The 17,515-nt window shown below is 41.1% G+C and overlaps 1 protein-coding gene across 2 annotated transcripts in view; it reads right to left on the bottom strand.

The window, feature by feature from the left end:
* Nucleotides 1–17,489, bottom strand: part of CDC123 (cell division cycle 123) — a 57,058-nt gene extending 39,569 nt beyond the window's left edge. Inside the window, exons 1-4 of one of the 2 annotated variants that reach the window (XM_067701341.1) lie at nucleotides 17,270–17,489; nucleotides 12,607–12,678; nucleotides 6,410–6,467; nucleotides 6,122–6,154 (exon numbers count right to left, since the gene is read on the bottom strand). In XM_067701341.1, coding sequence (XP_067557442.1) covers nucleotides 6,122–6,154; nucleotides 6,410–6,467; nucleotides 12,607–12,678; nucleotides 17,270–17,343 — 237 coding nt within the window. In that variant the 5' untranslated portion in view covers nucleotides 17,344–17,489. The remainder of the gene's footprint in view (nucleotides 1–6,121; nucleotides 6,155–6,409; nucleotides 6,468–12,606; nucleotides 12,679–17,269) is intronic. The other variant, XM_067701352.1, reaches the window with a different exon arrangement.
* Nucleotides 17,490–17,515: the final 26 nt, after the last annotated feature.

Below are 17,515 nucleotides of genomic sequence, written 5' to 3'. Positions count from 1 at the left end.
TAAAATGTTCTTTCCTTTCTGGTTGATTTTAAAATGTGTATTTTTTAAATTTTTATTTATTTATTTTTTTTGTGGTACGCGGGCCTCTCACTGCTGGGGCCCCTCCCATTGTGGAGCACAGGCTCCGGACGCCAGCGGCCATGGCTCATGAGCCCAGCCGCTCCGTGGCATGTGGGATCTTCCCGGACTGGGGCACGAACCCGTGTCCCCTGCAACGGCAGGCGGACTCTCAACCACTGCGCCACCAGGGAAGCCCTATTTTTATTTTTTACAAATTTATTTATTTATTTTTGGCTGCATTGGGTCTTCGTTACTGCGCGTGGGCTTTCTCCAGTTGTGGCGAGCGGGGGCTACTCTTCATTGTGGTGCGCGGGCTTCTCGTTGCAGTGGCTTCTATTGTTGCAGAGCACAGGCTCTAGGCGTGCGGGCTTCAGTAGTTGTGGCACGTGGGCTCAGCAGTTGTGGCTCATGGGCTCTAGAGCGCAGGCTCAGTAGTTGTGGTGCACAGGCTTAGTTGTTCCACGGGATGTGGGATCTTCCCGGACGAGGGCTCAAACCCGTGTCTCCTGCATTGGCAGGCGGATTCTTAACCACTGTGCCACCAGGGAAGTCCCTAAAATGTGTATTTTATATTGGTGAGTAACCAAAACATTCTAAGTGTTGTTTCAACCAGGAAGTACGTAGAAATACAGTGGTGACAGAACGTAAACGTAATTACAATTATGCTCTCCCTCGAGCCTTCTGTCACCATCAGGAGCACATGCACATAAAGTAGAGAAAAGGAGAGTAAGAGAGATGGAAGTGGGGCCTGCAGGAGAGACAAGAATACAAAAACACTAACACTGATGCTCTGCAGTCACTTTTTTCCTTTATATTTGCTGCCCCCTACTGGCAACTGCAAATACTGAAAAAGTCCAGTCATGACAAGTTCTTCCACAAGGGGAAAAAAAGTTACAATAGGTCTAGAATAAGCTAAGGGAGTGGGAGGTACAAACTACTGGGTGTAAGAGAGGCTACAAGGATATATTATTGTACGACACAAGGAATGATGCATTATTTTGTAAAACTGTAAATGGAGTATAACCTTTAAAAACTGTATAAAATTTTTTAAAATTAAAAAAGTAAATGATTATTATTGTTTCAAGTCACAAAGTTTTAGGATGACTTGTTATTCAGCAATAAATAATCAAATACCAAAAAGAAAAATGGCTTATGCTGATCCCCAAGATCTAATCCAGTTATGACAGAGAAAAAACTATGACTCAAGTCACAGAGACGCAGACCAAAAAATGAAAGTTAAAAAAACAAAAAAGGTAACATATTCCCCAGACAAGATACCAGCTTTAAGCAACAGGCTAGTGAGTGCAGGCAGAGATCAAGGGCAGGTTGGACTTCCTTTCTTTCTGCTGCAGGTGTACATGACCTCTGGACTAGTCAGCAGCATCTTTCAGTTAGTTATCTGACAGCCTGCCTCCGTCTCCATCCTCTGTTATTCTTCTTCTGCTTAGATACGTGAAACTAAACTGCAGCCATTTAGAGAGGTTTACAAAATGAATAACAGCTTTGAGTCCTTTATCTTCCATTCGTCTCTCCCTCATTTCTGTTAAGGCAGTAATTTCCTTAGACTCCCCTGAAGTTGCTGGTTTGGCTACCCTAGAGCTCTATCCATAAAAAGTCATCTAAGATCTGCATTAGCAATATTTTTGATAAATGGCACAGTTACACAAATTGTACAATATGAGGGGTTCGATCTTCAAAGACAAAACAATTTAATTTTCCTATCCCATAAAACTTCACATATAAGGACTGCTTTATAGTTCTGTATTACATTTTTTCTTTACAAGTTATAGGTATACAATATAGTGATTCACAATTTTTAAAGGTTATACTTCATTTATAGTTATTGTAAAGTATTGGCTATTCTGTATCATTGATACATTTTAAAAGAGGCAATCGATTCCCTCAAATCCTCCAATTATTCAACTTTAAGAAATCCTGCCATAAGGATACTAAAACACATTTAAATGACGAAAAGTTTATGTACTGTACAGAAAAATCTGTGCTTTCAGTGAAAGACTATGCATTCTATACATACAGCACTTTCCGGGTTACCTGATTCTATCTGGGTCTGCGAGCCAGTTTACAACTTGGTGAATTATAGGTAAGTGAAAACAATGAGAAGTATTTCTTACAGACGTGAAAATTCTATCCTGTCTGGTGGAAATCAGCTATCTTCCCTCCCACGTATTCATCTCAATACTCCTAATCTATAAATGTGTCTGTCCTTTGGGTTCTCTTTTGAGACAGTTATAACATCTGCCTGGTTCCCTCATGAGTTAAAAACAGCCTTCAACGTGTTGTCATTATTCTACCTTTTCCTGAAAATTATCTTTTAACAAATTTAACTAGTAATAGGGTTCTTTTAAGCTCACAGTTCAAGTCGATTTTAAATTCGCGGAACACCTCAGTTGTCTGAGAAAAGGTTCCTGTTTTAAGTCAGATAAAATCCACATTTTAAATCATATCCATGGACTTTCTATGATCCAAACTCACCTATCTTTCCAACTTTACCCACCACAGCCCCCCTGTATCACACCCATCAGAAAGGTTATTTCTTTAAAAAAATGTTTTAATCATGAAATAAATGTTTTAAATATACAAAAAATATATACCTGGATCCATACATTCAACAGTTTGACATGTCTGATCCAGACCTTTAAGTTTCTTAAGGAAAAAACATCACAGATACTAATGAAGTTCCTAATCTCCTTGCTCTCCTCCCTAATGCTTCCCTCTCCTCACAGGCAACCATCATTACAGGAGTGGGCATATTCTTCTACAGTCCTGATGTTATACTACGTGTGCCTGTCCATAAAACATTAACATTTAAAAAATTTAAAGTAACTGTTGTCACTTGATATCTATACTTTTGGCAACTTGCTCTTTGAAATTCACCATTGTGCCTTTGGAATTTACCCATCTTGACTACTTGGTTCCATTTTTAATTTGGCATTTCTGTCACTACACTAATTACTAATTACTTGCAGTAGTAATTTTCCCTCCTGGCTCACATTCCTCTTCTGAGAGTGCTCTTCTGCCCTGAAAGCTCCCCTGCCCAACATCTAGCTCTCCCCAGTGAAACCCAATCACTTTTTAATTTTTTATTTTGAAATAATTTGAGACTTTCAGAAGCATTAAGAGAAGAGTAACAAGAATTTCGACACACTCTTCACTCAGGCACTTTACCACATTGCTTTATCATTCTCCCCCTCAACTCCCTTTCTACATATAAGTAGGCAGGGGTAGGGGTGGGTGTGTGGGGGTGGGGGGATGTGGGGTGTGTGTGGGGGGGGATGTGTGTGTGTGGGGTGTGTGTGTGTGTGTAAGGCAGTAACTTTTTTTTTACATAACCCAGCCAAATTATCAAAATCAGGGAGGTAACGTGGCTACAATACCATTATCTCATCTATGGATCTTATTCAAAATGTGCCCATTGTCCTGATAACGTCTTTTATAGCAAAAGAAAAATGGAACATTTTCCTCTAGCTCAGGACCCAGTCTAGAATCGAGCACTGCATTTCCTTGTCGTGTCTCCTTAATCTCCTTTCAGCTGTAACATTTCCTCTCTTCGTTGCTCTTTATCTTTCATGACCCTGACGTTTTGGAGAGTACAGGGCAGCGACTCTATGTAATTTCTAAAACGTTCAGTTTGCTGGTTGTTTCCTCATGACTAGATTCAGGTTGTGCATTGTTGGCAGGTGATGTGTCCTTCTGTGCCTTGTACGAGGAGACAGGCGATGTAGGTCTGTCCCATCACTGAGAAGGTTAACTTTGGTCACACTGGTGCCAGCTCTTTCCACTGTGAAGGTACTGTTTTTCTCTTTACAACTAGTAAGTAATTTTTGTGGACATAACTTTGAGAATACTCAAGTATCCTCATCAAATATTCACCCATGAGTTTTAATATCTATTCCATCAATTATTACTATAATGGTTGCTAATGGTGATTTCCAATTCTATCATTCCTTCTACAATTATCAGTTGGTATCTTTTCTACTATAAAGAAGGGCTTTCTCTTCTGCTCCATTTATTTAATTTAATCATTTGTTTATGTCAATATGGGACCATGGATTCTAATTTTAGTCAATGGTTTCCATTACTATTATTGTTTTGTTATGATGTTCACATATGGGACCAGTGGGAGCCCATTCAGGCTAACTTCTGGGTCCTCTGTGTCATGACCCATCATTCTTACTTTCTGACACAAGTTGTTGCAGGCTCATCTTTACCATGCCACCCCCATTCTTTAATTTCTCAAGGAGCTTCAACTCCTTTTAGTGGAGAATGCTATTTAGACACCAAGATCAGGGCACTAGGTGTGCTCACTGCCACCATGATGTCATTATGTCACTTTTAGAGCTAAGCAGAGTTTGGTAAATACACACACACACATTATTAATTTCTGTATCTATCTATCTATATTAAAAAACACGAGTTGATACTGATCATCCTTACACTTAGCATCCAGGCCAAATATCACTTCTCCCTTGAATTATTTCTAGATGCCCTTGGTGGTAACCATCCTCTTTTTTTTTTTTTGCGGTATGCGGGCCTCTCACTGTCGTAGCCTCTCCCGTTGCGGAGCACAGGCTGTGGACGCGCAGGCTCAGCGGCCATGGCTCACGGGCCCAGCCGCTCCGCGGCACGTGGGATCTTCCCAGACCGGGGCACGAACCCACGTCCCCTGCATCGGCAGGCGGACTCTCAGCCACTGCGCCACCAGGGAAGCCCTGTCCTCTCTGTTCAACAGCACTTTGTCATCACCCCCAAATTGGAGCGTCTTTCCTCACTGGTTTATATACTCCCTAACGTCAGGAATCAAATCATAGTCATCTTTATTTACTTCATAGAACTTACTACAGGGCACTGAATATGGGCAAAAGCTAAGATGTATGCTGAACTGAACAGAATTTTCATAAAAGGAGAGGAACTGACCTGAGTGATATCCAGAGTAAAATAAAACATGTAAACTTGCCTTTTCTGCATGTGTGGGCACACTTTTTATACCTAAGGAAATGTTTAGGCACCTGCCCTTTTTTTCCCTTGTACCCTGGACATCATATCTCTTCCATCAAAATAAACAGAAATATCTCCTATTTAGAACTGCATTAGAATATACCCTCCTCTACAACTAGTTTCCTTTATTGTGCCTTTACATTTATTTGTAAGCAATTTTACATAAATCTTTCGCTTTTATCTCAAAGTATGAGAAGCTTCATTTGCCTCCCATATTTTTAGAAATACTCTCATTCCTTTAAAAAGATTTTTGTTCAAACGTATTTTAAGTTGAATTTGACAACACTCTTAGCCTGAAAGACTAAAACATGCTCAATCAACTTCTACAGGGACTTCCCTGGTGGCACAGTGGTTAAGAATCCGCCTGCCAATGCAGGGGACAGGGGTTAGAGCCCTGGTCCGGGAAGATCCCACATGCCGCGGAGCAACTAAGCCCGTGCGCCACAGCTACTGAGCCTGTGCTCTAGAGCCCACATGCCACAACTACTGAAGCCCGGTGCCTAGAGCCCGTGCTCCACAACAAGAGAAGCCACTGCAATGAGAAGCCTGTGCACCGCAACAAAGAGTAGCCCCCGCTCGCCACAACTAGAGAAAGCCCGCGTGCAGCAACGAAGACCCAACGCAGCCAAATATAAGTAAATTAAATAAATTAAAAATAAAAAAATCAAAGGGAGGGGCTTCCCTCACCATCCGGTGGTTCAGACTCCGTCCTTCCAATGCAGGGGGCACGGGTTCGATCCCTGGTTGGGGAACCAAGATCCCACATGCCATATGGCATGGCCAAAAAATAAAATAAAGGTGTACTTTTTATTTTTATTTATTTATTATTTTTAAAGGTGTATTTTTTTAAAAAATGAAAATAAAAATAAAAGGGAAAAAAGGGCGCACCATGTTTGCCTGTAAACAGTGATTTAAGTTATTTTTCAAAATAATAAATAAAAGCTTGAAAAGGTGAGTAAATGGGGATTTAGAGTGATCTGTGTTGAAACCCGGAAGCACCCCAGGGGGACAGCGCGAGGTGGTCCCCACACCTCAAGGCTCTTACCGTAAGCGTGGCTGTGTTCTCGTCATCCGACCACTGCATGGAGAGGAGGACAGAAACAGAACGTTAAATGTGGCCAGTGTACTGGGCTTCCAAAAAGCAGTGCCCCATCTAAAAATCACCCATACACAGGAGACAGCTTTTCCTGAACACAAAGTATGTGTCCAAGGGAAATTTTCATGTAATTTCTCACTTGATTGAATCCATGCTAAGATCTCAAAGCCAGAACCATTTCAGAGAACATTTCGATTAGAACACGTTACGGAACAGTTTATATTATTTTGAACCAACCTGTATTTCTTCTGCTTCATTATCACTGTCTGGCTGAGAACATGTTGGCGGATCTTCCCTGGAAGAACATAAAATTTAAATTGAGCAAGAGAAAGCTTTGGTGCTGTGCAGTCATAATTGCAGGTGTGCTGAGTATATATATTTTTAAAAAAGCCTTAGAATTGGAGGGTAATGTTAGGAAAAGTTCACTTTTTGAGACAGAAACTAATAAAAACCAACAAGAAATTAACAAGAGTACACGTCCAATAAGAGATGGCGGAATAAAAACTTCCTGCCCTCTTCTCAGAAATCACTACAAACAAGGAAAAGAAAAACTCAAACTCCACCTGTGAGGACACTAAGAATCCAGTCTCAATCCCGATATAAGAGAAAGTGCTGCCCAAGACAGGGAAGACCAGACGGGATGAAGGAAGCCACAGAAGGAACTGCCGGAGGAGCTGTTCCGGGCAACCGCTGGACACCCTGCAGGCGCAGCCAAAAATCTTTTGTTTACATAGTGAAAACAGCGCGTGTGGGCGGGTGGCAGGAGTTACCCTGGATCTGGACTGGCACCACTGGAGGGCATGGGGGAGGAAGAGAAAGACATACTCAGACATGCTGTCTTAGAAGGAGCCAGTGGGCAGAGTGGGTGTTGAAAAGGGCCATTAACAGCCAATCCTTACCGCCTGGGGCGAAGCAAGGGCTGAAAGACCGCAGAGGGAGCGACACTGCCCAGGCCTATGAAGAACTCCCTCTTGAAATGCTACTAAAATGATTTAAAAGATCCCAAGGGAAAAAGCACCAGAGAGGAGACAACTGCAGAGAGGAGACAACAGAAGTCTGGAAAACAGAAAGCCAGTGACGGGGGGACCCAGTTGGCAACAGGCAGACCCTGGAGCCATCATACACGATGGGACCACAGCTCCGGCTTCAAAAGGGGTGACCTGAGTGAAGTCCGTGAAGGGGGCAGGGAGGCACGCCGAGCTGTCCTCAGCTGGCACACCCCAGCAACTCAACCTCCTCCGTGGACCAAACCGGGTAAGGGCTCCGGTCCTTAATGCCCTAGAGGAAAATCGGGGTGAAATGCTAGAATACGACGAAGTCATAAGTGGAAGTCGTGTTAACAGTGAGACTTCTAGTCCCCTTCCTCCCTCCCTGCTCCCCCAATACAGACAGATTAGAGGACTCATCTCTGTAGACACTGGAAACCCCCCGGGGAAAGACTCACAAATAACTGTCATCTGAGAATCTTCCATCAATACCTGCTGACTGCTGGCACTCTTAGTCAACAAGCCCCACCCGGGCACACAAAGTTTCTGCGTGTGTGTGTGTGTGTGTGTGTGTGTGTGTGTGTGTGTGTGTGTGTCTGTCCATCCCTCACTCTTAAATATGAATAAAGGCCTAGAATCATGAGAAAACTAAAGAAAGGCTCCAAGATGAGAAAAGAGTTTTTAAAAAGAGAGAGAAAAGGTACATGGATGAAATAAAGACAATACAGGAACCAGATGAAAAATAATTTTTTAAATCATAAATATCCTCAAAGATAAAAGATACTGCATTCATGAGAGGAGGCCAGAGGACAAGGTTGGACTTGTAGAAACTGAAAACGTGGTAGCCGAAACCTAAAAATTCAACAGAATGAATGGCAAAATCAAGGAAATTTTCCAGAAAGTAAAACTAAGAAGACAGACAATAGGGAAGAAATGATAAAATTCAGAGAATTAATCCAGTAGACCCAGCCTCTAAATAATAGGAGTTCCAGAAAGAGAAGCAAGAAAATAAGAGGAAATGATCAAAGACATAATATTTTTAACTGTTCTAGAACGAAAGAGCCCACCAAGTACACATCACGATGAATGGGAAAAACAAAAACAAGAAACTCTGATGATGTATTTACAAAGATGGCCACAACAATTCTTCCCATCTTGACATGCCCCTTTGCAGGGTGACTTTGCCACTCTTCCCATCAAGAAATGGCATCTGTTTTCCCGCCTCTTTAATTCAAACTGGCTTCAAGACTCATTGTGACCAACAAAATGTAGCACAAGCGACACCATGTGATGATGAACCTAGGTGTCAAGTCTTTACAGCTTCTGTGCCCCCGTTTTTGGAATGTTGCCACCACCACGTAAAGGAGCTGAGGCTGAGGCTGAGAAATCACAAGGAAAGAGAAGCCCAGGTGACAGTCAGCGTCCGCTGCCAGACATGAGTGAGGTATCTTAAAACCATCCAGTTTTTATGGTCGAGCCACCAGACAACTACAGCCGCAAGAGCGACCTCAGCAAGACCGACAGAAGACTTGCCCAGTGTCGAGCATTACAGAGGCTCTGAGATTTTACCCCACTTGCAAGCTAACAAGTTAGCCTGCCAGAGTCCATGGACTCTGGCGGAAGACAGGGGACTCCTGGGTCAGAAACAAAGGACTCTCACTCACAGTACAAAGCATGAGCTCCATCTTCGAATCAGTTCCCTCTGGCCCCTCACGCCCCGTGGGAGGTCAAGGAGTGACCCACGTTTGTGTTACAATTGAGGAACCCTGAACTTAGAGAATCTCATCTTTTATAATGAGCTGCAGGTAAACCTGGCTGGTCTTTGACCCAAGAGGTGACACTGTCTTTATCTGTACTAGACAGTAAGAAGCCTGCTCTCTGCTAGGGAGAGACACTATCTCTATCTTCCAAGGCCATCTGCTGCATAAACGTCTTTGAAAAAACAATCAGGAACAAAAGCTGTCAGTGCCTCTGCTCAAAAGACATGCAGAGACCCAAGGAGAAGTGTCTCTCAACACCCAGCTGAGCAAACATTGACACATAAAATGGTCACGTTTTAAGTCACTAACTTTAGGCAATACAGATGACTATCATGAAATAACAACACAAAAGGTACTCAATGAACTTGAAAATGCATTTATCACTCTAAAACACCACTTTTGGTTTTTGTTAGTATAACAAAATACATTTTAAAAAAACATATTTGTAATCGGTGTATTCATACAGTTCTTCAGAAAAACTGATTGCAATTCCTACCATGGGATGTGTCACTGAAATGGAAAAGATGATGGAGTGTATACACTGGCAAGTTCACCAGACTTGCTTTCCAAGGTAAACCTCTAAATACTGAGGACTGAGTTGATGTTAATATTTAGAAGTATTCTCTGTTTTCTATATCACAGCTAGCACTGAGCTGGTACCTAAAAGCCATGGGAAATGTGAGAGCACTGGCTTTGGAGGCAGACAGACATTGTCAGAATATGTCAGTTCTGCCTGTTAGTCGCGAGCGTGGCACCAGAATCCCATCTATAAAACCAGGATGACAGTAGCTACTCTGCAGAGTTGTGAAGATTCAAAACATGAACGAATCGAACATGTGTTTTATAATTGGCATCTATTGTCATTCTCCTTAAGGGAGACGATCAGGAAAGAAAGAACTCCCGGGGCCAAAAGGGGACAGTGAGGATTGGCACCTACTCGGGAGCGCTGAGTCAAACCACCTGAATCCGACCCAACTTGTGAGCCCAGGTCAGGCACCACCTCTTCTGTACAAACTCCCTGCATCACCCCAGCTTACAGTGATTATTTCAACTCCAAAAACATGGCTTAACAGAACACTGGGTGCTTTTGTTCCAAACACGGGCACCTATTTATTTACATCTTTGACTTGGCGACTAACTAAGCCTGGACTCCCAAGGCAGGATGTCCCACCCATCTTTTCTTGTTTGTTTGTTTTAAATGGAAAGTTTATTTGCTCAGTACACCAGACACCCATCTTGTTATCCCAGTAGCATGCTCAGCACCCAACTCATGGTAGGCACCCAATAACGTGCAATGAAAATGAATCACTGTCTACACCAGAAATGCGTGCTACCAGCCTCCTTTCCTACACCAACTGCAGGCAACGATAACCAAACCAAGCACGTCAAGATCTTCCCTGCCTCGGAGCCCTCCTTAATGCTGCTCCCTCAGCCTTGAAGATTCTTCCCTTTGCCCTTCAACTGACTGCTTTCCACCCAAACTTCCTAACTGAGAGGCTCGTAAGTTAGCTCTTTGGGGTATTCCCTGACCCTCCCTGAAATCCTCAGCCCCAGCCCACTCCCAGTAATTTAATACAGCAGTGATCACCCCATTTCCTTCACAGCCTTTACCACAATTTTCACTTATATATTTACTGGTGTGTTTGTTTAATGTGCGGACTGAGATTAATGATAATGGTGAGAACAGTTAGTATTTCTTAAGAGCATACAATGTACTAGGCATTATTATATTTATAAACATTAAATATTTATGGCTAAACATTTTATGCATTATCTCCTTTTATCCCTGCAACAACCCTATTTACAGAAGAGGAAACTGAGGCACAGAGAGCTAGAAATGAGCAAAGATAGGATTTAGCCCTAGGCAATGCGACTGACAGACCAGCACTGTGCTATTTGACTCCTATAAAATACAAAGCTGAACTGTCAACTCCAAAAAGGCAGGGTCCCTACCTGATTTGTGCGTTACTGGAGAGCAGAGTGAAGTGCTGTGTGCTGTATCACACTGCTTAACAGTGTTTAACAGGCCTGCCTCTGCCAGAAGTTCATGCACACATCTGGCCAACGAAAAACATCACAGGAGCTCTTCCACAAGCTCAGAGCACTGAAATCTACCCAGGCCTTTCTAACAGCGGGAGGCATTTGCTTTACACTCCCATTTACGTAAGCTTATTAAGTGTTCTATATTTAAAAATAATAAAGTTACGTGTGTAAACATCCCAAGGTTGAGACTCACCTACCTATTCTGTTTCCTTATCCTGCAATTATTCCAAGTCAATGAGGCTCTAAATTAATAATTTTCAGGTTATTAAGGGGTTGAGAATACCAAAAACAGAACTATAATCTAGAAAGCTACACAGAAGATCCATCAGACCAAAAAATATATATATATGTATATATGTGTGTGTGTGTATATATATATACATATACACACACATATACATATATATATATATACATACACACACATACATATTTATGGTAAAATTAGTGTTACTGAAAACATACACAATTCTAATTATATTTCTGAGTTCATTTACTGAAGAAACGTTCATCAAGCACCTCTTGTGTATCAGGCACTGTTCCAAGAGCTGGGAACACAACTGTCCAAGTCCCTGTTCTCATGAAGACTGTATTCTAATAGAACCACTAAGGGAATGATGTCAGATGGAAATAAGTATTATACTGAAAAATAAAGTGAGGTTAGGAGATAAAAAGTGATGCACCAAAATGTGGTAATCCATACAATGGGGCAGTATTTAGCCTTGAAAAGGAAGGTAATTCTCACACATACTGTAACACGGATGAACCTCAGGACATTATGCTGAGTGAAATAAGCCAGCCGCAGGAGGACAGGTACTGTGTGATTCCTCTTGTATGAAGTATTTAGAGAAGTCAAATTCACAGGCACAGGAAATAGAATGGTGGTTGCCAGGGGCTGGTGGACGGGAGCGATGGGGAGTCAGTGTGTAACTGGTACAGAGTTTCAGTTTTTCAAGATGGCAAGAGTTCTGCAGATGAATGGTGGTGATGGTTGTACAACATTATAACTGTACTTAATACCACTAAACTGTACACTTAAAAATAGTTAATATAGTAAATTTTATGTTATGTATATTTTATCTCAATAAAAAATATATTTTTTAATAATTCTAAGGGAAAATTATTTCCAACCTAGAATTCTATTAAAAAAACGAGTGATGTTATCAGTAAGGGTTACCATTAAGCTACTTCAGAAAGGAAAGAGAAGGATGAACACTTAGATAACATGACTTCTGAGCAGAGACTTGAATGAAAAAATAGGAATGACATTAAAGTATGATTCTTAAACTTTTTCCAGTTTGCACTAAAAACACTGACGCATGGTACTTTCCTTTATAAACAGAGGAACTACTTGAACAAAAGGAATAGTTATCATACACATTTTCTAAAAGTAGAGATGAAAGGAATTACTCAATTTCACAACTTGTAATTATTAGCAGAGGAAGTACTCAATTTTGAAAATCTTATCAACTGAGCATTGACAAGGAATACAGAACAAAGATCAGCAAATAATTTTAACTAGGGAAAAAAGGGAGAGAATGGGGCCAAAGCTAATGTACTTATTTTACATGGTAATCGCTGAGATTTAATCATTACAAATTTCTTTATGCTAAAATTTAAAGAACTTTTTTCTGATATGCCTTACCTTCCTGACACCACCAGAGTTCCATCATCAAGTAAATAATCCTTCACATTCTGAGGAAGTGGAAGAATGACACTAAAAAAAAAAAAACAAAAACAAAATGCACATACCAAAAAAAAGGGCATCAATTTAAAAGACCAACCATAAGCAGAGAAAAAAAGATCAAAACTCAATTTCTGATTTACTTGTTCCCTTTATTTTAATATGAAGTGGGAAATGTTAATGATGGACACTTGGCAGCAGCAGACTGGAAATTAGGATAATATGAATAAATACTGTGGTAAACTAAATTAGGTGCATATAATTACCCCCATTGTCTCGGTGATAAAGAGACAAAAACCAGCCAAATCCAAAGAACTGGACTGAAATCACAGTATGAAAGCAACAAGCTCAGAAGAATTCTGAGTACAAGGGTTATGTGCCTTTAAGAAATTAGAGCCCTGCAGGTATTTGCAGCAACACAGGAAATGAGCAAACAAATCAGAAGATGAACAGCATCTGACCACCTTCTAAGGTATGGGGAGGAAGCAGGCTTAAGATGTGGAAACCATTCTTTGGTTGGCAATGAGTGTGTAAGGCTAAGAATTCACGGTAAGTTTGGATGTGCATTCTATTCACCTGATCACCAGAGTACACAGCTGCTTACCTGGGCATGCTTCAGTTGAATTGGTTTCAGACAATCATAATTAAGGAATGGCAAAGCCTATGTGAGAAAACTAGAAAGTTGCATGGGAAGGCATCAAATGCCTAAATAAATAAATGAATAAACTTTACTCTTTATATTTGATATACAAGCCTCATTTACCATCATCTTGTCTATTTAATAATCACTGATCATGTTATAAACATTCACTTGTGTTACTGTTTATTAAATACGTTTTTTTCTTTTGGGAAAAAAAAAAGGGATGGCAAAGCCATACTTGATATCACTTGAAAAAAACGTATGGGATAATTTGGTTTTTTATTCTGTAATAATCATCAAAAATCCTGCCACAGATACCTAAAATGCTATTACTTTGATCTTGAGGCATGTATTTTTTAAAAACTGAAAACGATTATGGCCTGCTCTCAGAGAGACCATAATTGACTTATAACAGTATGTTTCATTTATTTATTGAATAAGTTTTTTAGCACATTACAGATGGATTTTGTGCACAGGAAAGATTATTCATGAGCTACTTCAGTTTTAGAAATTAATATCTGATTTATCAAAATTACAATTTCACATTCAAAAGCTTACTTCTTCTTCAGGCTTTTAAGTTCAACTACCAAATCTTATTCTTCTATTTGTAAATCTGCTAAATTTTAATGAAATTTCAAGTGAGTCTTTGAAACTTAAAAGTTGCTTTAAATTTTTTAACTCATAAAAATAATCTATTCAACTTTCTTCTTAAATATGTCAATTGTCTAATTACAGGTAAGCCTTTCCAAGTATTTAACTCTTACAAAACCAGTGAATTAAATTGTAAGTACAGTGAATCTAAGGTTCTTGCAAACATTCCAATTGAAACTGAAAAACTTAAAAATTTTTCTTATATCTTTTAACATATCACAATTCTAAACCAATTACACAATTTAAATTGGAAACACAGGCTAACCTGTTATACATATGCCAAATGTTCTCAAAAAGGCAAATTCTTAAGGATATTAAATAAACTTAACAGGAGAAAAAACCCTCAGGTTTGAATTATTTCATCACCTCTATATATAATTCTAGCTCTTCCTGGGGTTAAAGATACTTACCCAACAATGTCAGCCCAAGAGAATTAGACATGACCTTCCTAAGAGAATTTGAAGTTTACCTTCTCATGGGCCTGAGACTGAGAAATATCGAAAGGGATGCTGGTTCCTAGACATTAGGGTGATTTTCCTGACCACAATAAGAGCAGAGAGAGCCCTCTTCTATGCCAGTAACATCTCTGAGTCCCCAAATCGATGATTTCCGAGTCCATGTCCCTTGTTTCTGAGTTACACTAATTCTCAAGTCTGATGTGAATCCTGACTTTCCCTCCAGGTTGCATCATCCCTTGACTGGATTTGAAACATCTATTTACTGTTTGATTCCATTGTGAATTCTCTGCATATTTTTCCTATTTGGAGGGTCTACAACTCTTACATGTATGAGCCTCACCGAGTTAGATTCTGCATCATTCTCATGAGTCCCTGAGTCCTGCTGTCACAGTTCTAAAGTCGCCCTAATGATGTGACCTTGCATTATGTTACCTAAGTCATGGAGGAGTCCTAGATGACTCCATTAAGAACTGAACGCCTAGGAGTGGGAAAAGATACAAAAGAAAAATAAAAATCACAGTACAATATGATAAGTGCTGTACCAAGTGCAGATGTACCAAAGGCCACCAAAATTCTGAAGAAAAGGGAACCATGCCTGAGAGACTGAGGCCATAAATAAGTCATGGCCAGGCGTACTTGACCCAAAGCTACTGAGGCTGTCGAAAAAGAGCTTACATCAGTCACTGAAATCCACGATGCAGGCAAGACTCCATGAGGCCCAAACGAAAGATGTAAAAGATTTAATGACAAAGTACCTATCCCATCAAGTCGATATAATTCTATACACAAAGACAAGCTAATCTAATGGAATGGAGGTTGAAGGGGCCTTTAAAAGATTATTTATAACTTTCATATTTGAAGAAACATTTAGAAAGGAGAGTGGATGGCCCAAAGTCATCTAGCTACTTATTCTTAAGCCTGAGTCAAAGTTCTAGAACATGTCAAAAAATGATTCTATATTCTTTCCTCCATAATCATCTCTGAACCTTGATTAATAAACACCAAATAATAAGGCTGAGTCAATAACCAGAATATGGTTTCTCGGCATTAAAGTTGACAATGACAATGACAAACCTAACACAACTCCACCAGAATGACCTGGGTCGTGGAGGGACATCCTGCCATATGTTGGGTTCCAGTGATGACACCACAGAACTAACTAGAGTTACAGTTCAAAGACAGAGGAAAGAATACTTTCAGGCAACACAGCTTAGTTGTGGACTGGTTAAAAAAAAAAAAAAATCCCACCCCTTGGTTTATTTTTCACTCCCAGCTTCACATGAATGGCACACATTTTAAGTGAACTAAAATTATTTTGCTTCAATGGAGCTTTGATTAAATCAAAAACATTAACAATGAGCAGCTTTTTGTACTATATGCCAGAAACAGTGGCAAGCATTTTTAATGCTTTATCTCATTTAATTCTCATGACAATCCTACTATTTTCTCAATTTTCCAGATGGGGCTTAGAGAGATTAAGCGATTTGCACAAGATGCTGGTGGAACCAAAATTCCACGCCAGACAGATGGCCCTGACTCTGGAGTCCAATTCTTAACCATTATACTTTACTGCTGAAGGCAAAGAAAAACTCCGCCAGAGGTGACAAAGGTGACTGCACACAAAGCACAAGGCAGTTTTGAGTGAACTCCATGTGAAAATGTCTGACAGGCTCACAAATATACCTTCTATCACACCAGTACAAAATAAATAATTCTAGCATCATCTCAGACCCTAAGCCTCTTTCGATTATGCAAGATAATGAAGGACTGGCACATCATATAAGAAGATAAAGTCCACTGCTGCTGTTGAAGCTCTTCCTTCTGTTTTGGTGTGCCTTCAACCATCTTCAAATGCAAAGCTCCTGCGAGATGCTCTAACCTCCATTACACCCTGGATAACTGGGAGCTGATTCTATGTATGAATAACAGGATAGAAAAGAACTGTCTTTTGAATAATCTCCTTGGGCTTGTCCAAACACTCAGGATCTCAAAAGTTTCCCTCTCTGTATTCACACTCTCTGCACCGAGAATGAAAAGGGAAGATGCATATCTAAAAAAGTGGCAATGTAGGCCTAAAGGGGGAGCGCCAAAAGACAGAAAATCCTACCCGTGGATACGCAGCTCTTTGATCTATCTGCCTTAGTGTGGGAAAGCCTATCCTTGCATCACGCTCCAGATGTCACGACTGCTTTTGAACATTTGAGGATATTCTCCGAGCTGCTTTGCCTACATTACCTCGAATGACCGGGTGAAGGGTGAAAACAGTTAATCCTCTGCTTGCCCTGCAAACTGGTCATAGATTCCTTGTTGTGGGCCAGAGAACTAGAAAACAAATACTGTTCCACTTCTCTTTCAGACGGCTTCCATCCCTAACAACACATAAGTATACTTTACTAATGCTTTCCATCTACACTATCATGTTGGAGCTTCACAATGGAATTTGAGGTTGGGTCTGTATCATTGTTCTCATTTGATAGTGACCAAAAACTATCAAGTCCCCCAGCGGGTTAGTCAGTGGCAAAGCCCAGACTACCCAGTTCTGCTGATCACCTCCCCCCGCTGGCAATTCTAAAGGCAGTTAAGGTGAACTCCCAAGCCTAAACTAGCTTCATCTGCTCCTCAGAACGCCTCTGACCTTCACTGAGCCACGACACTGCCCTTCTACCTCCCCAGCACCCTCCCTGATGCACAACAGGGGGCACAGCAAACATGGATCGACTTCATTCATCTCCCCACCCGAAATACCACCAGGAAGTCGAAATCTCGGCCCTGGCGCTCCCATCCAGGCCTGCAGTTTTTTTATGGAGCTGGGAGTCGCCCCAAATGTCGCAATCCCCTTTTGCCCATTGCCTCGGCGTAACCCCTCTCGTCTCACCTCTTGATGGTGAGGCTTCTGAACAGTGGATACCACGCGGAGAACTGACAGTGCAGCACATGCTCCTTCTTCATCCTCCAGCCGCCCCCGCCGCCGCCGTCGCCGCCGCCTCTCCCTCTCCTCCTAGAACCCTCCCGGAACCCTGGTCTCCCGTCCCGGAAGTGCCCGCCGAGCTGGTTTGGTGAGAGGACACTTCCGGTCTATTAAGCAAGGAGGAAGGAGCGAAGAAGGAGCGGAAAGAAAGAA

The sequence above is a fragment of the Pseudorca crassidens genome, chromosome 1 (assembly GCF_039906515.1).
Source record: "Pseudorca crassidens isolate mPseCra1 chromosome 1, mPseCra1.hap1, whole genome shotgun sequence".
In the NCBI taxonomy this organism is placed as follows: Eukaryota; Metazoa; Chordata; class Mammalia; order Artiodactyla; family Delphinidae; genus Pseudorca; species Pseudorca crassidens.
This window is presented reverse-complemented; position numbering and strand designations above follow the sequence as displayed.